At 35.5% G+C, this 25253-nt stretch overlaps 1 protein-coding gene across 3 annotated transcripts in view; it reads left to right on the top strand.

Annotated features, from left to right (window-relative positions):
• The window catches only part of BRMS1L (BRMS1 like transcriptional repressor), a 32619-nt gene that overhangs the window by 4947 nt on the left and 2419 nt on the right, over positions 1-25253 (top strand). For 2 of the 3 annotated variants that reach the window (XM_032871256.1, XM_032871258.1), the window contains 7 exons: positions 3398-3525; positions 5108-5187; positions 20250-20346; positions 21416-21499; positions 22648-22712; positions 23405-23444; positions 24262-24409. In XM_032871256.1, the coding sequence (XP_032727147.1) occupies positions 3398-3525; positions 5108-5187; positions 20250-20346; positions 21416-21499; positions 22648-22712; positions 23405-23444; positions 24262-24409 (642 nt within the window). The remainder of the gene's footprint in view (positions 1-3397; positions 3526-5107; positions 5188-20249; positions 20347-21415; positions 21500-22647; positions 22713-23404; positions 23445-24261; positions 24410-25253) is intronic. The other variant, XM_032871257.1, reaches the window with a different exon arrangement.

Below are 25253 nucleotides of genomic sequence, written 5' to 3'. Positions count from 1 at the left end.
GGCAGAGTCATGGGGCATAACAACTTCTTGGGAATTGTAAATGCAAGAAACTTCTGAGAATATGGACATCCTAATTCATTTAGAAGCTGACTCTTCATGAATTCTTCATAATTTTGCTACTCTGTTTTCTTGCGTTTTCCCTAGAGAGGCCCAAAGAAGAGATGAAAACATGCTTAATATCTGGAATTGCCAGACTAAAAGGGGACAGATTTGTTTACTAAATGAATCCTGCTGTTAATGCCATTTCTGGTCTTAACTTTCATTGGTATGAGAGGTGAATATATAAATGTGTCAAGCTAGTGCAACAAATTAATATAACTAATCCAAAGTTTAAAATTTTTTGCTCGAAAAAACATGGTATCTTTTTTATTCTAAAGATTTACATTATTAATTTTATTTATTTATTTTTTAAAAGATACATTATTAATTTTAAATTAAAATGAGTTTGGATCCCCAGAGGATCCATTATTTGGGCAGCATGGAGAGTTCATCCAGGATCATTCTGAAAAAAAGGAAGCAAATTTGTGTTTTTGTATTTTAGTGTAGGTAAGCCATGAATGAATAATTCTCATACAATTAATTAAGATATACCTATTGAACTTTTAAAATATATTTTATGGTTTTCCAAGAAATGAAGAGTACCGTATAGTTCTAGTATAAGATATTGCCAAGGAACACTTTGCAGCTAGTCACTCTTTTTTTTTTTTAAAGATTTTATTTATATATTTGACAGAGAGAGATCACAAGTAGACGGGGAGAGAGAGAGAGAGAGAGAGAGAGAGAGAGGAGGAAGCAGGCTCCCCGCCGAGCAGAGAGCCCGATGCAGGACTCTATCCCAGGACTTTGGGATCATGACCTGAGCTGAAGGCAGAGGCTTAACTCACTGAGCCACCCAGGCGCCCCAGCTAGTCACTCTTTAAGCCTAATCTTGTTCATCTTGGGGCTGGCAGTTGCCTAGATTTTTGCTTTTTCATGGCTCATTATGACCACAAGCCAGGTCCCCCACCAGCTTCATTCATCTCAGAAAGTATTAAAAGTAGACCCATTACCACTATTAATAGGATTATTTCTCAAGGAATTGGTATTCAGAAATATATTTTAGAAATAATCTTTGCGCTAAGTTTATAATTCTTATTTTTTCATCTGCCTCAATGCTATTTTTATCCTGTTATACTGTGTATCTCTGTAAGCTGTCTCAAATCCTCTTTTCGAAGAGGTGAGAAATATAATAATAATAAAACAACAACAAGAAGAAGTTATCCTGCTTCAACAACAAGTTATCCTGCTTCTCCGGTTCTAGCACTCTTTTCATAGGGCAAGAATACACCATTTGCAGTTTGTATACTGGTAGAAGTTTCTCCCACCTTGTTAAAAAGATGGAGGAACTTAAAGCACCTGAGTTTCCACTTATTTCAATGTCTGGAGCCAATAAACATGAATTGGGATTCTACTCTGAATAGTATTGTGGATGTTGGTGAGGAACTCATGATTCTTGCCTTTGATGAGTTAGTATCTGAATTTCAAGGTTGTTGAAATCATGCTTATATTGAGGAATCTCTTCTTTTAAAAGTGTAGTTAACTGTTATTAACTCACATATCCTGTTCATTTAAGCTGCTGTTCACCTATTAGAGATACCTTATCAGTATTTTAAATTTGATGATTTTTAGGTTCAGTCTTCATTTGCATGAAATTTTTAGCATTTTGCTAAAGTTGTATTTATGATTTCAAAAACTATAAGTATCATGTTGTAGTTTTACACATTCATTTATCATTGTATCTTGAGTTTTAGAAAAATTTAACACAGATATGAAAATGTATTATTGGCAGTTAACTCGGATAATTTTTCCTTTTTTTGTTAAAAAAATTTATTGTATTAACACCCAAACTTGCTCAATTTCTTCAGAATAATCATATAAATCTTTACGCTAATTATCAGTTATGAACACCAATATTAATTATCTTGTGTTTTTTTTAAGGTTTCTATTTTAATTCCAGTTAATGTACAGTGTTTTATTAATTTCAGGTGTACAATGTAGTGATGCAACAATTGCATAATCACTTGGTGCTCATCACAATGAGTGCATCTGTTAATCCCGATCACCTATTTAACCCATTTCCATCCCCCTCCCTAATTGTCTTAATTGTATTGGTTTATATCTTCAAGAAGAAGAGAATTTTAATATGAAAGGCAGGTACTGTAATGTTTTCAAAAGCCAACTGCTAATTATACTAACACCTACAAGCATAATCAGTGGTTTCTTTCAGCAGTTACTATATGCCTTCCTTATGACACATTCTTCACCTATGAGAATGTAATGAATGGCAAAAAAAAGAGTTTACAAAATGATCCTAAATTGTGTTTCGTTTTGAGAGAGAGAGAGAGTGTGTGCACGAGCAGGGGTAGGAAGAAGGAGAGAGAGAATCTTAAGCAGGATTGGTCTCACAACCTCAAAATCATGACCTGAGTGGAAATCGAGAGTAGGGTGCTTTACTGACTGAGCCACCCGGATGCCTCAGTGATCTCAAATTGTCAATCTGTTTTGAAATTTTTAGCATATCTTTAAAATGCCACAAAGCCAGGATTAAAAGTGCCTTTCATAGAGAAGGACAATGTAAACATCTTCCTGTTAAAGAGTTCCATCCTGCAGGATTATTGCCACAAACAATGAGTAGTCTCAGGTACTCAGTCATTGATAATCAAGGTAAAGTTATTAGTGTGATACCTGGCAAACTAGAGTATTTGAATGTAAATTCATAAATGCAACAACAGGGGTCTCCTACCAAGTTCATTTTCCCAATCACTGAGCGATACCTTTTGTTCTAGTTTCTTCATTTCCAGTCCAGACAAACTGTTATGCAGATCACAAGTTCTGTAGCCTTTGGTTTTTACCTCCATCACTTTCTTTCTTCTTTGTAAAAACCATGTAGGCCAAATAGAACACAGACTCCTTTTCAGGAACAATGAGAGAAACCAGGGAATTAACTATTTTGACAATGAGTAATATCTCTATCTAAATTATTCAAAATGATATCTTTGTTTCTTTTAAGCTCAGTGTTTAAATAAATTTTTTGCCTAGAACTGATTTATTGTCCTGCAGTTAAAACAAAACCAGAAATCTAGAGTGTAAAAAAAGTAGTATCTTAACTGTATTTTTGTACTGTGAATTAATCATTAAAGAATGATATATCAAAAAAAAGAGAAAAATACCTACTTTGTGATTACATGCATAAAGTCAAATAATGTAACTGAGTTTTTCACTTGAGATTAAGACAAAAATACATTTGTTAGGTTATTAGAATATTAATGATACTAGGAAGAGAGAATGTATAGAAATGGTAAATTGTTAGCCTTTGTTGGGCTTTTAAAATTAATATTTTAATTTTTGCTTTGTTAAGACTTTATAAAGAACGATTAAGTCAGGTGGATGCAAAACTACAAGAAGTCATAGCTGGAAAAGCACCAGAATATTTGGAACCACTGGCAACTTTACAAGAAAATATGCAAATTCGTACAAAGGTAGCAGGTAGGAAAGTGAAACATCTTTTCCATACAGTAGAATACGAACTCTTCACTAGACTTGAAAGGTATTTGTCAAGTGAGTGTTTCTTGTTAATGAAATCACAAATATATTTACAGTGAACAGAGTATTTCAGTCAATCAGCCCACAATTATTTAATAAATACCTCTTGCTTTCCTCTGTTACTGTGGGGGGATCAAAAAAAAAAAATCCTCAGATTGCTTGCAATGTTGTTGAGAAGATACTTCCACATGTAAAACAATTAGAAACATGACACTTTTATTAAGAGCAATTGTTACTATTTCAGTTTAATTTCTTGTTAGATAAATTGAGATTCAATTTAAGTATTCAGTCTTTGGTTTGTAATTGGGATCCAGCCTCAGAATTGTGTCCTAGCACTCATGACAAGGGATATATCTATTTGAAGATCACTTATGATTTTTCATAATTAGGCTAAAACTGTATTTTAACTAATGGAAATGCTGATTTTTTTTCTTTTGGGGGGATACTCACTGATCCTCCTGCACCTATTATGTAATGCCTAAGGCATTCTTTATTATAAGTTCTTTTTGTACTAAATCTACCTTAAGCCAAATTTTATTCTTGAATGCTTAATATTAAATACGTAGATGATGTGATACTTGCTATCTTTGCATACTGGGTTAGCACACCCTGAAAAGGAAATAAGTCCTTAATTTTCTTTGACAGTCTAAAAGAAATGAGTGAGACTTACTGGATATTTAGGAAATACTACTTGAGTCACTCACTTTTTTACTGTGTGGCCTCATTTATTTTTTGATTGTACAAAGAATAGTGTGTTGTGTGAATGTATAGCTAATGGCCTAGTTCCAGATATCTGTCCCATGCCTTTACCATACAATATAAGAAAGGACTACATTTCTAGGGTCACCTGTGGCATGGAGTTTGGTATATATATCTGAAGCTCTGTGTTTGTTGTTTTTTGACGTATTTGCATGGCCATGTTGCCTATTTTATACTACTGTCTTGGTAGCTTTAAGTAACCTCTCTTGAGCATCCATTCTCTAGATAAGGCTCTGTCAGGAGCACTCAAACATCATATCAGTTTATGCATTTTGTTGTTATCAGTTTATACATTTAATCTTCTTGGAACCTTTGGACTCTGAAAATAAATAATAGTTAAAAAATAGTGGTTTTGTTGGTTATGGTATCCACTTACTACTTTGAGAAGATATGATTAATGAAACCAGAGTTTATTGACTATTTCCATTATGAGTCCTGAGGGAGTACTTTTCACAGGAAATTCGAGTTTTATTTTCATTTTGATTCATTCTCTATCAAATACTTTAGGAGTGCTCTTCAGAAGAATGAAGTAAGAATTAAAATTTGCAGTGCAGTTTCTTCCTAGTTCTTAAATTCTTAGTTCTTCAGTCTGCTTTGATATATATTTTAACTGAGCCTTTTTTAGTTTTTAAAGATAAAGCTAGAATCATTTGTCAGTTTCTTCCTGATTCATCTTATAAAATATAGTTAGACAGAATTCCTGTAGGGAAGTGAACATGAATCTCATTACTGATGACATAATCAGAGTGATTGTGTTTGGTTGCAGGAATCTATAGAGAGCTCTGCTTAGAATCTGTAAAGAACAAATATGAATGTGAAATTCAAGCCTCTCGCCAACATTGTGAGGTACTGTTATTTTACTTAACTTTTAAGCTAATTTCAACTCTTTAAGTCTTTTTCTGAGTGTAGTAATTAAAAAAGTAAATAAAATAAATGAACAAAATTAAATTGTACTTTAGCTTAACACTTGTGAATTTTCTTTTTTAAATATAGCTGCAGTGGAAGCCCTATTGGAAATAGGACCTAAAGAAGGGACAATAGAAAAGTAATAAGATAATTTTAGTTTTGCAACTGTTACCTCAAAAGACTTTGTAATGATCATGTCATTTGGCATTGCTGAAAATATTATTGCAATTAGTTTAATAATCAAGTTAAGACTCAAAAAATCAAGTGGTACATTTAGAATGTTGGGCTTATTATTAATCTGGCTCTCCAGATCTGTTTCCACATCTCAGGGCAGAATTCTCTATGGTGAAAAACAGATGTATTTTTCTCCATGTTCTCTTTCTTTGAGTAGTGTTTTTAAAACCCACTGTTGATTTTGCAGATAACTTTTCATATAACCTAGACAAGATCATAAGAAAAATAAGAGATTAATGATTCTTATCTTAATTTGCTATTTTACTATATCTGTAAATTATTAAAATACGAGGAGTAGATATAAAAATGATGGAATATGTTGTTTCATTTTCTTGATTACTACTGAGATGAAACAACTTTTTGATGTTTATTGGCTGCTTGGATTTGTCTTCCTAAGAAGTGCCTATTTAACTCTTTTGCCTTTATGTTGGGCTTTTAGTGTTTTTCTCATTGACTGTAGAGGCAGTCAATATATAAAGAATATATATATATATACATATATATAAAAATATATAAAGAATAGTCATTCTTTATATATTCTGGATACAAATGCTTTGCTAGTTATATGCTTTGCAAATATTTTTACCCAGGCAATGGGATGTCTTTTCACTGTTTTTGATGACTTGATGAACTAGAGTTGTACATTCTAGTGTAGCTGAATTTTTCATCTTTCCTTTATGATACATGCTTTGTGTGTCTTTCCCACTTTGAAGTAAAAAGACATATTTTTGGGGTGCCTGGGTGGCTCAGTGGGTTAAGTCTCTGCCTTTGGCTCAGGTCATGATCTCAAGGTCCTGGGATCGAGCCCCTCATCAGGCTCTCTACTTGTGGGGAGCCTGCTTCCCCCTCTCTGCCTACCTACTTGTGATCTCTCTCTCTGTCAAATAAATAAATAAAATCTTTAAAAAAAATATTTTCCTTTCAAAGATTGAAATTTTGCTTTTTAACATTTAAATTGATAACCTACCTCTAATTTTTGCATATGATATAAAGTATGGATTTTTTTTTTTTTTGCATTTGGATGGTAATGTCAACACTGTTTATTCTATGCTCCATTGTTTTACCATGAATCAGCAATTCCATCCTTTTTCTCCCCATCTCTTTCTTACATCAAATGTCCATTTACATGGCAGCTTGTTTCTAGCTGTTTTAATTTGTGCCATTCATCTGTTTGACTATTTCTGCACTGGTAGCATAATACCTTCTTTACTGCTTTCAGTCTAGTAAGTCTTAATATCTCAATAAACTGATAATTTTACTTTGCTTTTCTTACACTCATTATTGTTAAAATTTTTTGTTTAGTAATATCTTTTAAGAAATGACTGTTTATTTCCTGCTGCTATATAAAAAAGTATTTTTGGTATTGATACTATATCCAACCATGTCTACCCCTCTTAATTCTAATAATTACAGATTCTTAGATTTTTCCATGTAGTCATTTTTGGAAAATGGCAGTTTGTGTCATTTGTGAAAAATATGATTTTTTTGTGAAAAATGTCATTTGTGATAAATGGCACTTTGTTTCTTCTATTCTGATCTTTTATTTGTTTTACTTGTCTTAGTGGCACTGATAGAACATCATGCAATAGAAGGAATGAAGGCAGATCGTGGTTGTGTTCTTGATTTTAAGGGAATGCTGCTTCTTTTTTTTTTTTTTGAGATTTTATTTATTTATTTGACATACAGAGAAAGATCACAAGTAGGCAGAGAAGTAGGCAGAGAGGGAGAAGGAAGCAGGCTCCCCGCTGAGCAGAGAGCCTGATGCGGGACTCGATCCCAGGACCCTGAGATCATGACCTGAGCTGAAGGCAGAGGCCTTAACCCACTGAGCCGCCCAGGCACCCCTTAAGGGAATGCTTTTTATGGTTTTCCAATAAGTATGTATTTACTATTGGGTTTTGATAAATACTCTTTCTATTGAGTTAAGGAAATATACTTTTATTTCTTGTTTTCTAAGGTTTTTTTTTTTTTTTTTTTTTTAAACCAGGAATGGTTGTTACATTTTAGGTTTTATTAAATGCTTGGTCTGAATCTATTCAATCAGTCATTTTTTTTTTTACTCTTAAAGATGTTATTTATTTATTTGACAGAGAGAGATCACAAGTAGGCAGAGAAGCAGACAGAGACAGAGAGGGGGAAGCAGGTTCCCTGCTGAGCAGAGAGCCCGATGCGGGGCTCGATCCCAGGATCCTGGGATCATGACCTGAGCCGAAGGCAGAGGCTTAACCCACTGAACCACCCAGGCACCCTATATATTTTTTAATGGAAAGTCATTCTTGAATTCCTGGAATCATTATTTTTCTCGTGAATTATCAGATTCAGTTTGCTAATATTTGTTTAGAAGCTTCATTTCTATGTTTGTCAGTGAGATTTAATTTTTAAGTCTCATATTGTCTTTGATTTGATTTTAAGATCCATAAAATGAGTTAAGAATATCCCATATTTTTCTCTTTCATAGGAATATATATTTAAGATTATAGCCATCAGTTCCATGAGTGCTTAGTACATCTTGCCTTTATCATATATATTTTTAACAGTCTTATAGAAAAGTTGCAAAAAAGTATGAAAGAACTTTTCTGGTGAACATGAGAATGAGTTGGCAACATGATGCTCCATCACCCCTCAATACAACAGAAGAGGGACATTCTCTTGTATAACAATTCTACAATCATCAAAAACAGGAAATGTACACTGATGTTACTACCATCTACTGCTCAGACCTCATATAAGTTTGAGCAATTGTCCCAACAGCACCCTTAATAGCAGAGATCCAGTTTAGAATCACTTAGTGTCTTTGTCCTTGCATTTAGTTGTCATGTTGTTAGTTTCCTTCAATGTGGAACAATTCTTCAGTCTTTCCTTGACTTTCATGATCTTTACAAATTTGAAAATTTCAGTCCAGTTATTATGTAGAATGTCAGTTTTGAATTGGTCTGCAATTTCTTCATGATTAGAAGTGGGTTTGGTCTCTCAGTAAGAATATCACAATAGAGATGTGTTCTTCTCACTGAATTCTATCACGCAGCACACAGTTTTGGTATGTACCATTATTGGTGATACACACTTTGATCACTTGATTTAAGTGGTTTCTTCCAGGTTTCTCTAAGTACACTTATTTTTTTTTCACATTGTGATTAATAAGTATTTTGGGGAGAAGTACTTTGAAACTATGCAAGTATCTCATTCTTTGTAACACTTTCAGTTTATTTCTTTATAGAAGTATGGACTTATTGTTTCCTTATTTTATTGTGTGCTTCATCTTTCAATTACTGAGGGAGGTGCTTGAGAATTCTCAGTGTGATGGTGGATTTGTTAATACTTCCTTTCTTTATTTATTATTAGTTTTTTTCATGTCCTAAGAAAATCCACATATTGTTCTTTTCACAATAGTGAAAAGATTTTTTTTTTTAAAAATTTTTTTAAAATATGGCCTTCATATCTGGAGGCCAAAGGTACTGATAATGAGATGCCCCACAGTGCACATCCACTGTCGTGGATTCCTTTGGTCAAAAAGGATGGTATAGTCCTGGAGACTGAATGCTCATGATTCCAGAGCTCCCAGCCAAAACTTTTCTCCTGTGGAATTTCTTTTATCTTTTTCTTTATTCTTACTTTCTTCTTTAAAAATTTTATTTATTTATTTTTACTTATTTATTTATTATTTTTTAAAAAGATTTTATTTATTTATTTGACAGAAATCACAAGTAGGCAGAAGCAGGTAGAGAGAGAGGAGAAGAGCAGGCCCCCCGCTGAGCAGAGAGCCCCATGTGGGGCTCGATCCCAGGACCCTAGGATCATGACCTGAGCTGAAGGCAGAGGCTTAACCCACTGAGCCACCCAGGCGCCCCTTTAAAAAAATTTTTTTAAAAAAGATTTGATTTATTTATTTGAGAGAGAGAGATCACAAGTAGGCAGAGAGGCAGGCAGAGAGAGTGAGGGGGAAGCAGGCTCCCTGCTGAGCAGAGAGTCTGATGGGGGGTTTGATCCTAGGACCCTGAGATCATGACCTGAGCCAAAGGCAGAGGCTCAACCCACTAAGCCACCCAGATGCCCCTAAAAAGGTTTTTTTTTTTAACTGTGGTAAGAACCCTTAACATTGAGATTTACCCCTCTTAACAAATACTAAATGTACGATACAATATTGTTAACTATTGGTGTACACTGTTGTAATACAGACCTCTAAACTTAATCATGAGGTTTAACTTTATACCCTTTAATCTTTATACCCACCCAACAGCAACTCCCCAGTTTCCTTTTTCCCTAGCCTTTGGCTACTCTCTGTTTCTATGTGTTTGGCTAGTTTGTATACCTTATATAAGTGGTATCATTCAATATCTGTTCCTATGTGACTGACTTATTTAGCATAATGTCCTCAGGGTTCTTCCATGTTGTAGCATATGGCAAGACTTCCTAATTTTTTAAAGACTGAATAATATTGTATATATATATGTATGTATATATCACGTTTTCTTTATTCAGTCATCCTTCAATGTGCATTTAGGTTGTTTTTCACATCTTGGCTATTGTGAGTAGTGCTGCAGTGAACATAGGAATGCAAATCTCTTTGAGATCCTGATTTCAGTTCTTTTGGGCATATACTCAGAAGTTAGATTGCTGGATCATATAGTTCTGTTTTTAATTTTTTAAGGAAATTCCATACTATTTTTCATAGTAAACACACCATTTTACATTCCTTCCACCTGTGCACAAGGGTTTCAATTTCTCCATATCCTCACCAACACTTGTTATCTATTGTTTTTGATTAATATCCTTACTAATAGGTGTGAAGTGATACCACACTGTGACTTTTTTTAAAGAAGACTTATTTATTTGAGAGAGAGAGAGAGCATGTGCACGCTCAAGTAGGAGAAGGGGCAGAAGGAGAGGGAGAGAGAATCTTAAGCAGACTCCCTACTGAGTGCGGAGCCCAGCGCGGGGCTCAATCTCATGACCCTAAGATCATAACCTGAGCCGAAACCAACAGTTGGACGCTCAAGCCACTGAGACAGCCAGGTGCCCCCCATGCTGTGATTTTAATTTACATTTTTCTGATTAATAGTGATGTTAAGCATCTTCTCATATAGGTCTTCTCTGGAGAAAGGTCTATTCAAGTCCTTTGCTAATTTTTAAATTGAGTTCCTTATATATTTTGATATTTGGTTTTCAAATATTTTCTCCCATTCTGTAGGTTGCCTTTCCACCCTCATTTGTCCTTTGCTGTGCAGAAGCTGTTTAGTTTGATATAGTCCCACTTAACCTTTCTGCCTTTGTTCCCTGTGCTTTTGGTATCATATTCAAGAAATCATTTCCTAGAGCAATTTCATGAAGCTTATCCTTTATATTTTCTTCTAGAAGTTTTATAGTTTCATTTAAATCTGTAATCTGTTTTGGGGCACCTGGTGGCTCAGTAAGTTGAGTGTCCAACTGTTGATTTCAGCTCAGGTCATGATCTCAGGGTTGTGGGATCGAGCCCCCTGTCAGCTCCACCCTCAGCAGGGAGTCTGCTTGGAATTCTCTCTCCCTTGGCCTCCTGCCACAACTCATGTGCACATGTTCTCTCTCTCAAAAATAAACCTTTGAAAAAAAACTTTAATGTACTTTGAATTTATTTTTGTGTAAGGTGTAAGGTAAGGGTCAGACTTCATTCTTTTGCCTGTGGCTGTCCAGTTTTCCCAACAGCATTTGTTGAAGAGACTAGCCTTTCCACATTATGTACTCTTTGCACCCTTGTTGAAGATTAGGTGACCATGTGTGCATAGGTTTATTTCTGGGGTCTCTATTTCTGGGCTCTATTTCCATTGGTCTATATGCCTGTCTTTATGCCAGTACCGTACTGTTTTAATTACTATAGCTTTGTAATGTATTTTGAAATTAGGAAATGTGAGGCTTTGTTTTGTTATTCCTTCTGAAGATTTTTTTTTTTTTTTAGCTATTTGGGTTTTTGTTGTGGTTCCATATTAATTTTAGGCTTTTTTTCTATTCCTATAAAAAAATTCCATTGGGATTTTGATAAGAGATTGCATTGTATTTGTGAATCACTTTGAAGATTTTAAAGATTTTATTTATTTATTTATTTATTTATTTATTATTTATTTGATAGACAGAGTAGGCAGAGAGGCAGGCAGAGAGAGTGAAGAGGAAGCAGGCTTCCTGCTGAGCAGAGAGCCTGATGTGGGGCTCAGTCCCAGGACCCTGAGATCATGACCTGAGCTGAAGACAGAGGCTTTAACCCACTGAGCCACCCAGGTGCCCCACTTTGGATACTATTATGGACTTTTTAACAATGTTAAGTCTTCCAATCTAAGAACATGGGAGTGTCTTCATTTATCTGTGTTTAATTTCTTTTATCGATGTTTCATTGTTTTTAATATGCAGGTTCCTTAAGTTTATTCCTAAGTATTTTGTTCTTTTTTGATGCTATTATAAATGGGATTATTAATTTCTCATCTTTTCATATTTCTACCACTTTTTGCTTTATATATATATGTAATTTCTCATATCTTTTTATACTTCCATCAGCTTTTGCTTTATGTGTATGGATATGTATATAAAGTATATAGAGGCTATATTATCAAACTCATTTTAGAATTTCTGTATCTTTTAATAAATGTAACATTTCATCCTATTTATTTATTTTAAAAGATTTTATTTATTTACTTGACAGAGATCACAAGTAGGCAGAGAGGCAGGCAGGCAGAGAGAGAGAAGCAGGCTTCCTGAGCAGAGAGCCCAATGCGTGGCTTGATCCCAGGACTCTGAGATCATGACCTGAGCCAAAGGCCGAGGCTTAACCCACTGAGCCACCCAGGTGCCCCACATTTTATCCTTTTTAAAATGCACCTTTCTCTGTAACAATGATTTTTGTCATAAAGTCCATTTTTTCTGATAATTAAAATAGCTCTTCGTGGCATTTGCCTGATAAAAGTTTTTTCTTAATTTTAGTTTTTTTTTTTTTTTTAAGATTTTATTTATTTATTTGTCAGAGAGCGAGAGAGCACAAGCAGAGGGAGCAGCAGGCAGAGGGAGAAGCAGACTCCTTGCTGAGCAAGGAGCCCAATGCAGGACTCTCCTGGGATCATGATCTGAGCTGAAAGTAGAAACTTAACTGACTGAGTCACCCAGGCGCCCAAAAGTTTTTTGTTTGTTAGTTTTAAGATTTATTTATTTTGGTGGGGGGGCGGAGGGAGAAGGGGAGAGAGAGAGAATCTCAAGCAGACTCCTGTCTGGGTGTGGACCCTGATGTGTCGCTTGATCTCACAACCCTGAGATCATGACCTGAGTTGAAACCCAGAGTTGGATGCTCAACTGACTGAGCCAACCAGGTACCCTTTGCCTAATAAAAGGTTTTTTATTCTTTTTCTCCTCCAACTTTTTAATAGTCTATATTTTAGGTGTATTATCTGTAAATAAATAGGACAGGAATTGATTTTAAAACTATTTTAGGAAACCCTGTCTTTTAATTGGCAAATTTAGTCCAATTATATTTGTAGTAATTATTTTGCTATGTAATACCATCCTTTTTTGTGTTTTCTATTTTATCTGCTTTATCCTTTTTTATTCTTTCCTGACCTTTCCTGGGTGTGTGTGATTTATTGAGTTTTAAAAATTTAATCATACAGGTAGCTCAGTCAGTTAAGCGTCTGCCTTTGGCCCAGGTCATGATCCCAGAGTCCCAGGATTGAGCCCTGTGTCAGGTTCCCGGTTGAGCAGGGAGTCTGCTTCTCCCTCTGCTCCTCCCCCTGCTCATGTTCTCTCTCTTGCTTACCCTCTCAAATAAATAAATAAAATCTTTAAAAAAATGCATCATGCATTAATATTCTTTATATTTTAGGGATTAGCTTAAATTTTCAGTATGCATATCTGCATTAGAATCAATTAATTCTTTCCTCCTCCTGAATTATAAAGGACACTTGACCTCTCTACTTACTCCCTCCCAAAGTACAAGTTATAGTTTTCAGTCCTTTAGTTTCATTTGCCTTCTACCCTTCAAATGAAGCATTATTTTGATCTCATTGATTTGTTCTTTTTAGGTTTATGCATATTTTACTAGTTTTTTGTTCATTGTTTTTGAGTTACAACTCTTTCTTGCAAGTTCTTTTTTTTGCTTCTTGAACATCCTAAGCATTTCTTCACTGAGAGTCTCTTGGCAGTAAACTCAGTTTTTACTTGTCTAAAATAGCTTATTTGTAATAATTCTGGAAGGACAGTTTAGGGGATAAAATGTTGTAGGATGATAATTATTTCCTCATTAAGAAGACATTTTTTAGGATTTTATTTTCCACAATTTGCTTAGTCTGTAATCATTTGTGGATAGCTTTTTTCCTACCTTTTACTAGCTATTTGAACATTCTTTTCTTTTTTGTTCTTCAGTTTCTTTATTTTTTAAAGACTTTTTTGTTTATTTGAGAGAGAGAGAAAGAGCATGAGAGGGGAGAAGGACAGAGGGAGAAGCAGACTCCCCATTGAGCTGGGAGCCTGATGCAGGGATCGATCCCATGACTCTGGGATCATGACCTGAGCCGAAGGCAGTGGTTTAACCAACTAAGCCACCCAGGCGTCCCTTCAGTTTCTTTATTGTGTGTCTCCACATTCTTTATTGTGTCTCTCCTTATTTGGATTTGTTGTGCTTTCTGAATTTGAGAATTTGTTTTCCATTAGTTCTGGACATTTCTCAGATATTATCTTCTCTGGTATTGCCTTTCTTTCATTCCTCTGCTTCCTTCTTCTGGAGTTTGAGTTAGTCATGTGTAAGTCCTCATTTTGTTTTCCATATTTCTTAATACTTAATTCATATTCTTAAAAAGGTTTTCATTTATTTGAGGAAGAGGGAGAGAGAGAGAGCACACAGAAGGAGCGTGAGAGTGAGAAGCAGTCTTCCCACTGAACAGGGAACCTGATCCCGGACTCCATCCCAGGACCCTGGGATCAAGACCTGAGCTGAAGGCAGACACTTAACCAACTGGGCCACCCAGGCACCCTTTAATTCATATTTTTTACTCAATATATTGCCTGAAGTTCTTCAGAGTCTAATATTGCCTTTCTTTTCCTTCAAATTTCTGCCAAACCTTATAGCTTATTTCCTTATACCATAATTCTGGACTGTAGCAGGCTTTCTTGGTAGGAATTCTGTGAGCCTTGGACAGAGGATGTAGTTCTTAAGATAGTATCTGCTTTTATTTCTGCTAGCTTGTTTCAGCTAGGCATCCTGGTATGCCAACAGCACATGACTGCTTTAGTTTTTTGGCTTGGAATTTCCTAGAAGATGCAGGTAATCTACATTTGAGTCTCAAATATGCAGAGGTCAGGGCCCAAGATGATGTATTTTTGGGAAAAACTTTTTTTTTCATTTATTGCCTAACCAAGACAAATGAATTTCCCTCAGGTGAATCTTTTCTAGTCTTCCTTTTCTTTGAAGCTATAACCCTTCAGGGCTATGCAGAGATCCCAGTTCTTGTCCCTCACTTTGCTTAGGCCCAAGATCTTTCTCTTTTTCCCAAATAGCCACTAAAACCCATTCCTCTAGGTTACCAACACCAGCGAACACCTTCAAGGAAACCATAGGTTCAACACTAGGTTAGCATTGCTGGTCTCTGGCTCCTTATTTTTGGTTCTTGGGGATATCTCTTATTTTTTAAAGTGCTTAACTAACCTTTAAAAAGATGTTTGTGGTATTTTATTTGAATATCTGTTTAGGTGTGTTGGGAAGTTTTGTTTTTGTTTTGAGATTTTTGTGTTTTGTTTTGAGGATATCTCGTCCACTATATTGTCAGAAATAAAAGTCAGGAATGTATCTTCAGGAAGTATTTTTTACTTAGACAAATATATTGATATATTGACAAATACATTGATATATTCTTTCTTTTCCATCATTTTTTAAAAGATTTATTTATTTTAGGGCACCTGGTCGGCTCAGTCAGGTAAGTGTCTGCCTTCAGCTTACATCATAATTCCAGGGTCCTGGGGTCGAGTCCTGCATCTCACTCCCTAATCAGTGAGGAGTCTGCTTCTCCCTCTGCCTCAACCCCTCCCCCCAGCTCTCTCTCTCTCTCTCAAATAAATAAGATCTTCAAAAAAAAGATTTAGAGAGAGACAAAGAGCAGTACATGTGAGAACGTCAGGGGGAGTGGCAGAGGGGGAAAGAGAGGGAGAGAGAATCTCAAGCAGAATCCCTGCCAAGTAATGTGGAGTCCAAGATAGGGCTCGATCTAATCACCCTGACATCATGACCTGAGCCTAAATCAAGAGTTGGCCTTTAACCAACTGTGCCACCCAGGCACCACTTTTCCATCATTTTTCAGCTTTGAACGTCTTCCCTCCTCCATAGACATGTTAAATGTTTACGTAAATTTCTTCTAATTTGGTTTTGGCTTTTTTTTTTTTTTTTAGTGCTAATATAGAATTAATATTATAAGTGGTCTGTTTATGTATATAATTAATATTCATCACTAGTTCAAGGGCATTTTAGATAGGAAATAAAGGCTGGAAGGGAGCTTATATTTAGAGTGTTAAGGATTTTATATTCATTCTCATTTTAATCCTTACCACAGCCTTATGAAATAGGAATTATCTTGATTTTATGACTAGGTTAACTGAGGGGCTCAGAGAGGTTAAATAATTTGTTTATGGTCACATTCATGCAATTTACCATTAAATCCGAATTTTGTTATTCAGGGCTTTTTATCTGCTTATTACTTAGTTTTACATTTGGCTCATATACAACTAACTGAGAGGTAGGGGAAGTGGGAAGAAGGGAGACACACTGCCAATTGTCGAAGTAAGTTTGATTAGCAGCAGATAGAAAGAGGGGCCAGGACGAGAGACTAGACATGTTCACATGGGTATGCAATCAGAGAGTATGCCAGAAAACCACAGAGGCAATCGAGGCAGCAGATGGTTTGTGTCAAATTAAGGAAGGAAATCACATTTATAGAATACACAGTGTGCCAGACACTGGGACAGGTGGTGATGCTTTATTTAGGTTATCTCATTTAGGCCTCCCCACAGAGCTGGAGATGAGTGTTAAGATTGACAGCAGGTGGTAGCAAGGTCTCAGACCCTAAGGGTTCAGGGTTAGAATTCCAGTTCTTGAGAAAATTGAGGCTCTTCAGGGCTCTGATTTTGGTTATCTGTTCTTTTTTTTTTTTTTTTCCCCTGATTGTAACATTAATAAGTATTGAGAAAACTTGAGAAATAAGTCTAAAGAAGTAAATACAATGAACCATAATCTACCAAGCAGCAGACATTTGTTATTAAGTATGTGCATTTTTGTATAATTGTTTTTCACACAGCTGGTATGACTATATATATATATATGTGTATATATATATATATATACACATATATATATACTGTTCTTTTTTTTTAAAGATTTTATTTATTTATTTGACAGAGAGAGAGAGATCATAAGTAGGCAGAACAGCAGGCAGAGAGAGAGGAGGAAGCAGGCTCCCCACCGAGCAGAGAGCTCGATGCGGGGCTTGATCCCAGGACCCCGAGATCATGACCTGAGCCGAAAGCAGAGGCCTAACCTACTGAACCACCCAGGCGCTCCTATATACTGTTTTATATCCTGTTTTGCAAGCAGTATTTCATGAGGATTTCCCTACAGGTCCAAATACTCTCTTAAACATTTGCTTTTAGCGGGTAATGTGTATACATATTTATGTAGGCACCGGCTTAAAATGAAACACAGCAGTCCCCTCTCCCATCTCTAAATTCTACATTCCAGCAGCAATGATCTAACTCTTATAGTTACTCCTTCTGGAATTTGTCCTCATATTTCTAAATCATATCAGTTTTATTTATTTAATTTTAAAATTTTTTTATTATTATTTTTTAAAATATTTTATTTATTTATTTGACACAGAGATCACAAGTAGGCAGAGAGGCAGGCAGAGAGAGAGAGGAAAGCAGGCTCCCCACTGAGCAGAGAGCTGGATGTGGGGCTTGATCCCAGGACCCTGAGACCATGACCTGAGCTGAAGGCAGAGGCTTAACCCACTGAGCCCCCAGGTGCCCCAATAATATCAGTTTTAGATATTATCTATTGGTTTTCTATTATGAAAGCTGAAGACTCCATAATAGTTTCCTTCATCCCATTTTTCTAATACTGTAATGACTCAATTTTTGTTTTTGTTGTAGTTAAAAATATTATTTACTGAGCCAGGAGTTCTACAAGGCTGAAACTTTTTTTTTTTTGTACAACTCTATTTGTAGCTTTGGAATTAAGAATTGCTTCATTTATTTTTAGTTTTGTCATTTCTTTTCAGAGACTCTAGCAGATTTATGAAAGCCCCCTCATGCTGTTTTCCGTGTGATCAAATGCATCAGCTAATCCCCAAGGAGCATCCCCCGTACCCCTAGCATTCCCTGTCCTGCTCCATCCTGTGCCCTCCTTCAGATGCTTTCTAGGCCAGCTGCATCTCTGTCTTCATGGGGTGTCTTTTCACCGTCACCCTAGAAGTTCCCTTTATGTCTTTCTTGCTAGATTTTGTTCTCATTTTCAGTTGGGTAGAATAGCTTCTTACGAAAAGGTGTATAGAGATAGGTTTTTTGAGGCCTCTTGTATTGGTTATCCATTGCTTTGTAATAAATTACTCCAAAACGTAGTGACTTAAAACAACAATGAAATCTATTACTTTGCAGTCTCTGTAGCAGGAATTTGGTTCTGGCTCAGGGAGTCACATAAAGTTGCAATAAAGAAGTCAGCCAGCGAAGCCGTTATCTAAAGGCTTGACTGGGATCTGGGAGGATCTGCTTCCAAGGTGACTCACTCACAGGGCTGGCAAGTTTTTGCTGGTTGTTGGTTGGAAGCCCTAGTTCTATGGGCCTCTCCAAATACTGCCTGAGGACCTCCAGGACCCTGTGACTGCATCTCTCAGAGTGAGTGATCCAAGAGAGCAGGACAGAAGGATGATGTTTTTTATGACCCAGATTTCTGCCACATTCTGTCCATTAGAAGTGAGTCACTAACTCCTATCTGCATTCAAAGGAGTAAGTATAGGTGTGGAGATTGGAGGGGAATTGGATTTTGAAGACAAATATATAAGTATAATAAGTACTTTAAAAAGCTAAATTACTTGTTGAACAAAGAAGCCTCTATAGGCACCTAAGCAAGGGAGTTTGGATGCCCCTTTCTTTTCCAGGTGTCCTCTAGCTGTTGTGTTAATGACTTTCTTTCCTGCTCAGGAAAGGTTTTTGAGGATCTTATGGGGTTGAGGATGAGAGAGAGAAGGACAAAGAAATAAGAGAGAGAATAGATTCAAAGCACTTCTGTCTGTACACTTTATACTTTTAATATCTTTAGAGATGTCTTCAAACCTTCAGATTTTTCAGGGTCATTTTTTTTTTTTAAGTATAGAGAATGATTAGGGGACTTATTTTAGAATTTTTGCTTGACTTCGGATAATTTTATCAGTAGAAATGAAAGAGACTGTACCAGTTAAATTTTCATATTCTTGAAAACAAAATGTTTATCACTTCCACTATGTATTAGGAGTCAGTCATCTTTGGCTGGAGAATCTGAAAATCTGATCTGTTTATAGTTGTCACACTATCGTGACCATGGCTGGGGTCTGCTCTCCCTTTTCCTCTGATATATAACATTTCCCAGTGCTTATAGCACAATGTAGATAAGGCTGGAATATTTCATAAGCGTTTACCAAAGGTAGGAGAACAAGTAAAAGGAAATAAGCATAGAGCGTAGCATGCAAGGAGATGATTTTTCATATGAGATCTACTTTTAGTCTTCAGCTTTATTTTCTTTAGCTCCTGGCTTGCCTCAAATCGACAAAAGCCACCTTCTCTCTACCACTTAGGAGAACCTTCAAGCATGTATAGACTCTAAATTTCAAACCTGAAAGAGAGGATCTCATGATTCACACTGGGAGAGCTGCCAAATGGGTGTGGCGCGTGCCTTCCACAAGAAATCCTATCTAACTGTATTCCAATAGTCTCTATGAGAAGACGACGATCCTATCTAACTATATATAAGAGTAGCCTATCCTTACTAGAGTAAATGTGTGGGGTGGGTGGGGTGGGAATCTCTCATAAGTTTTTTATATAATGAATCTATATATTACACTTATGTACATTTTATCCCTTTGAAAATATGGGATTATAATGTTTTCTAATTAAAAGAACAAGGGGCTAGAATTAGTAGACCTGGATTCTAGTCTTATTTGCCAGTAGTAAATCATCTCTTTTAGGAAGTCCCTCAATTATTCTATAGTTTTGTTGTGAGATGTGGATACAGTCTATAGTTTTATGATTTTGACTATCATTAGATTTAAAATTATAGAATTCATACTTGAATCTTTCTTTTTGCGATACAGTAGTCTATTTTGTATGATATTGAGATATTATTGAGGAATACAGGCCCAATTACTGTTGTGATAAGAAAACATGACCCATTTTATAATGATACATTTTATAGGACAGGTTCTCTATTATACTGACAAGTAAGACCTGCATATATTTAAAAGGGGATTGGAGGTTACTATGAATTTATGTAAAGTAAACTTTTACTCCCATATCACATATAAATTTAGATGTTCTTAAACAACTTAATTGCATGTATTTAAATCTATACTTAATTCTGTATTTTCTAGTTTTATTTCTTTCATGTTTTTGGCATTTTACTGTAAAAAGTTTTAAGTTAGCAAACAAAAGTATCATATGTTAAAGTATTTTAAGAGCAAGTTATTTCGTACTCATAGTTAAGATTGATTTTTTCATTTCTATTTATGCATAATATTTTTTTTTTTCAGAGTGAAAAGCTTTTGTTATATGATACAGTCCAGAGTGAATTGGAGGAGAAGATAAGAAGGCTTGAAGAGGATAGGCACAGTATTGATATTACCTCAGGTAATGGGAATGACATGATGGTGATGGTTTACCTTAAGTGACACTGAACCTGTGGTTTACTGTAGTGTCTCATAATATCCTAGTCCCCTAAAATAAATGTTTTGTAAATGAAGTGCCCTAATGAGAGGAGAAAGGGGAAGATGTTTAAAGAATTTGATAGGCTTGTGATTGTTGCTTTGATTTGAATTCATATTTCAGAAGGACATAGAAAATGGAGCACATGAAAAGGGACAAAAGAGAAGTTGACAGCAACTACAGGAGTAAGAATAGTACACTATAAGAATAATAAGAATATTTTATAATATATATGTAATATACTTTATAATATAAGAATAGTTTTAGAAGACAACTCCAGTAAGTCTTAAAAGTCTAAGTGTTAAAAGATCAGGTAGAAGAAGGAATAAAAACCTTTTCTTTTTGGTATCACACAAATTGGAAATTACAGGGAGTAGATTTGTTTTAGAAGAAGGAAAAACTTATTAATAATTAGATCAGTCCAAGATTGAAATTGCTTTTTCAGGGGTATTTCTACATTCTACATTGGGTGGAAGGCTTTCTACATTGGGTGGAAGATATACTGGGTTATCCTACAGGTCTCGCATGTATATTATTTTATCTCTTATAAATTGTATTTCTCTGGTGTAGAATAGGCACAGTGGAGTCAGATAAGCTGAATTCTAATGCCATTGCCCCAATCCCTACTACTTGGGTGACCCTGAGTGACAGTTACTGTAGCTTTTCTGATTCAGTCCCCCTCAATTGTAAAATTGAAATAATAGGAATACCTACCTTAGACATAGCTTTGAGGATTAGGTGACACAATGCATGCGATGTATATTTAACAAAGTACCTGACATATGTTCATCAGTTACTAGTCATTAAGTGCCAAGTTGATTTTTACTTTAATAATGGCAGAGGAAATTTTATGAATATATAGCTGCTCATTATATAGTCATATATATATATACATAGTTTATAATGAAATTTTCTGCCATGAAAATACATAGCTTTTTCACCCCACTTTTATCTTCAGAGATTAGCTAATACTTAATTTTTATTTATTTGCCAGAACTGTGGAATGATGAGCTTCAGTCAAGAAAAAAGAGGAAGGATCCTTTCAGTCCTGACAAAAAGAAGCCAGTTGTTGTTTCAGATATCCTTTTCTAATTTTTTTTTTTTTTTGGCTTTGGTATACACTTTTGCATTGGCACATCTTTGTAATTTTTATTAGTATACACTGACTTTATTTATATGATCCTGTAATAGGTAAAAGATGATTTCTAAAACTGAGGCAGAAGAATATAATTTAGATTAAGAGGGGTAGGGAAGGAGTAGAAATTTAGTCACAATCTCAACTTTGAAAATATGGCTTTGTAGTTCACAAAGGCTTCGATATGAATATACCATGATTAATTCACATGTATTTTTTTAACATTTTTCAGTGTTTCTGAAGTTGGAGTGTTGTTATTTATTTATTTTACATTTTTTGTTTGTTTTTTGAGAGAGAGAGAGAGCGAGCGCGAGAGAGGAACAGCAGAAGGAGAGGGAGAGAGAGAATCTTAAGCAAGCTCCGTGCCTCATGTGGAGCCTGGTGTGAGGCTTGTTCCCATGACCCTGTCATCATGACCTGAGCCAAAATCAAGAGAGTCAGACAAAATCTTAATGGACTGAGCCACCCATAACCCCCCAAACTGGAGTGTCTTTAATTTAAAGTAGTATGTGCTTTCAATCTTGGTGTCCCCTTACCTCCCTGACTTTTCCCATCCCCACCTCAAAACAGTGATTAGGTTGGTGGTATATCTTACAATCAGTGATCTCCTAGAAGAGAATATGGTTATAGCTGAATATATTTATCTGAAAAAAAATATATATAATATATATATGAATATATTTATCCTGGTACCAGAATATATTTATCCTGATACTAAGTTTTTTGGAGAATAACTTGAAGTCAGAATTTGTCATGCCAAAGGGATTATGTCCACAAATCATTGTTCCAATTCTCTGAAAAATAGAAGTTTGGAAATAAAATTCAAAGTGTGAAATTCTTTTTTTTCTTTTTTTTTTTTTAAAGATTTTATTTATTTATTTGACAGAGATCACAGGTAGGCAGAGAGGTGCGCAGAGAGAGAGACAGAGAGGGAAGCAGGCTCCCCTCTGAGAAGAGAGCCCAATGCAGGGCTCGATCCCAGGACCCTGGGATCATGATCTGAGCTGAAGGCAGAGGCTTTAACCCACTGAGCCACCCAGGCACCCCAAAGTGTGAAATTCTTACAGTTAAATTGACCTTGACTTTTTTACGTCCATATATAGTTTATATGCTACAAGACCTTGATATTCTTGAAGACTGGACAACAATTAGGAAGGTATGATTAAAAAGCAATGAATATGAATTATCTTTTTATAGTCTACTTTTGAAGATTGTCGATTTTCACTAATACATCAAAGTATGATTATTGTTAATATGCCTTACTTTGCAACATTCTCTCTATGGCAGTTAATGCTAATACAGATACAATCCACTGTTGTGGACTGGAAGAATATTTTAAGAGAGACACATCAGCAATTTGTATTTTTTCCTGCAATAATGTAATTAATTTATGCAAAAGTCCAGAAAAGCATTTATTGAGGTTGCCCGAAAGTAATAAATAATCTTTCTGTGCTTAGTCCTTAGCCCAGTCCTGGGCATTTGTTGAATGAATGAAAGTGAATATTTCAACTTTTATTGTATGTCTTGCATTCTGTCATTGAACGTTCAAGAATTATAGGATTTTCTGTGCTTGTTTGAAAGTGGAGACTTATGTCTTATATTAAATTTTTCCGTTTTCAGAAACTTCTTAGTTGCAAGAGATCAGTTCAGGTATTGATAACACCTGTAGGTGAAATGGTTATTCTTTATATTCCTTGTGGTCTTGGACATTAAAATTTATTAGAGCAGCTGAAGACTATATTTCACTGTTAGCTACTGAGGTCATCAGTAGTGTTGTAGACATTAAATAGATCCCAAAATGTGCTTTCAGTCTATAAACTCAATGCCTTTCTTCTTGTTTTAATTAAGGCAATGGCTACACTGGGTCCACACAGAGTGAAAACAGAACGTAAGTCATTTAATCCAAGTTCAGCAATCTTCTCTGTGGGGACTGGTTGAATAAGGGTTGTTAAGTTATCCACATATTAAACAGCGCCCCCATCAGTGGTTACATTTCATCAGTGAACACTACACCTGGAAATAAAATATGTTAAAATCCTATTTAAAATTGGCAGTAATAACTGATAATGCACCTGCTTCCCCTTCTGGCACTTGTGTAGTTAACTGACGATTTATTGTACATTCTATAACTTCATTTTGTCATTATATTAAAACTTAGTTAATTATATAAGAAATGTAAGAAATTAAATTCTCTCTCTCTTTTTAAGATTTTATTTATTTCACAGAGAGAATGGCAGAGAGAGAGGGAACACAAGAGGGGGAGTAGGAGAGGGAAAACAGGTTTCCTGCTGAGCAGGGAGCCCGACATGGGGCTCAATCCCAGGACCCCAGGATCATGATCTGGGCCGAAGGCAGATGCCACCAAGGAGCCCCTAAATTCTCTTTTTTTAAAAAGGAGATTTTATTTGAGAAAGCAAGAGAGAGAGAGCTTGGGGGAGGGGAGCACCAGAGGGAGAAACAGACTCCCCACTGAGTAGGGAGCCTGCTGTGGGACTTGATCTTGGGACTCTGGGATCATGACCTAAGCTAAAGGCAAACGCTTAACCAACTGGGCCACCCAGGCACTCCTCTCTTATTTCTATTAGATTTACATTTGTTATCTAAGAAATATTTTTAGTATTTTTTTCACATATACGCATGGATGGGTGTTAGTTTTTAATGTTCTGCAGTTTTGTTCTTCTGACAATGTCTTACTAATACAACAGTTTTTGAACTGATCCCTTTAGCACCTGTGAAACTGGAGAAACATCTGCACAGTGCTAGATCTGAAGAAGGAAGATTATATTATGATGGTGAATGGTATATACGTGGACAAACAATATGTATTGATAAAAAAGATGAATGTCCTACAAGGTAAAAATGATCATTTCAGCATTGCTCAGTGATTACATTATTGTCAATAATAATGTAGTGTATTCATAATGCACCATTAATTGCCTCTGGATCCTTCTTTTCTCTTGGTATATGATTTAATTAGCATATGTGTTCACCAGTGTTAATATTTATAGACCAACGTCACATAGTAAGTTCTTGAGCACAAGCGTTAACATAAGAGGAAATGTTGGAATTATTTAGCCCAGGTAAGTGGTCCCATTTGTTAGTTCTTACAGTAGATGAATTGTTAGGATTTTAATATTATGATCTTTACACCAGACTGTTACGAGTTCTGGCTGGATATACTAATCATTAACTTTTTTGGGTGTGTTACAGTGTTTTGGATACAAAGAGTATTAATTAGACTAGGAAAGGAATGGAAAATTCAAGAGAGCCTTAAGAGTTATAGTATAACTTGAAAACTGAAACCTGCCTTTTAAAAGACTCAATCTGTCTAAGCTTAAATAACTTTTCTATAATTGTATAGCCTTCTAAGTTTTTCTTTTCTTTTCTTTTTAAAGATTTATTTCTTTAAGTAATCTCTACACCCAATATGGGGCTCAAATCCACAGCCCCGAGATCAAAAGTCACATGCTCCACTGACTGAGCCAACCTCCCCGATAGCCTTCAAAGTTTTATCTGGTTGTAGCCTTTGGAAAATATTAATGCTAATCACTGCTTTTGTTCCTTCGGTAGTTTAGGATTTATTTCTCTCAGAGTGGTAGCCTTCTATACTAAGAAAGTATCTTTTTCTAGGTATGAATGGTAAATGCAGTGTTTGTATTTAGGGAAGAATGCTCACTTTCCAAATATAGTAGATTTA

This window comes from Lontra canadensis, unplaced genomic scaffold, assembly GCF_010015895.1.
Source record: "Lontra canadensis isolate GAN:19392208 unplaced genomic scaffold, GSC_riverotter_1.0 scaffold42, whole genome shotgun sequence".
In the NCBI taxonomy this organism is placed as follows: Eukaryota; Metazoa; Chordata; class Mammalia; order Carnivora; family Mustelidae; genus Lontra; species Lontra canadensis.
The sequence above is the reverse complement of the archived record's forward strand: the minus strand, read 5'-3'. Positions and strand labels throughout refer to the sequence as shown.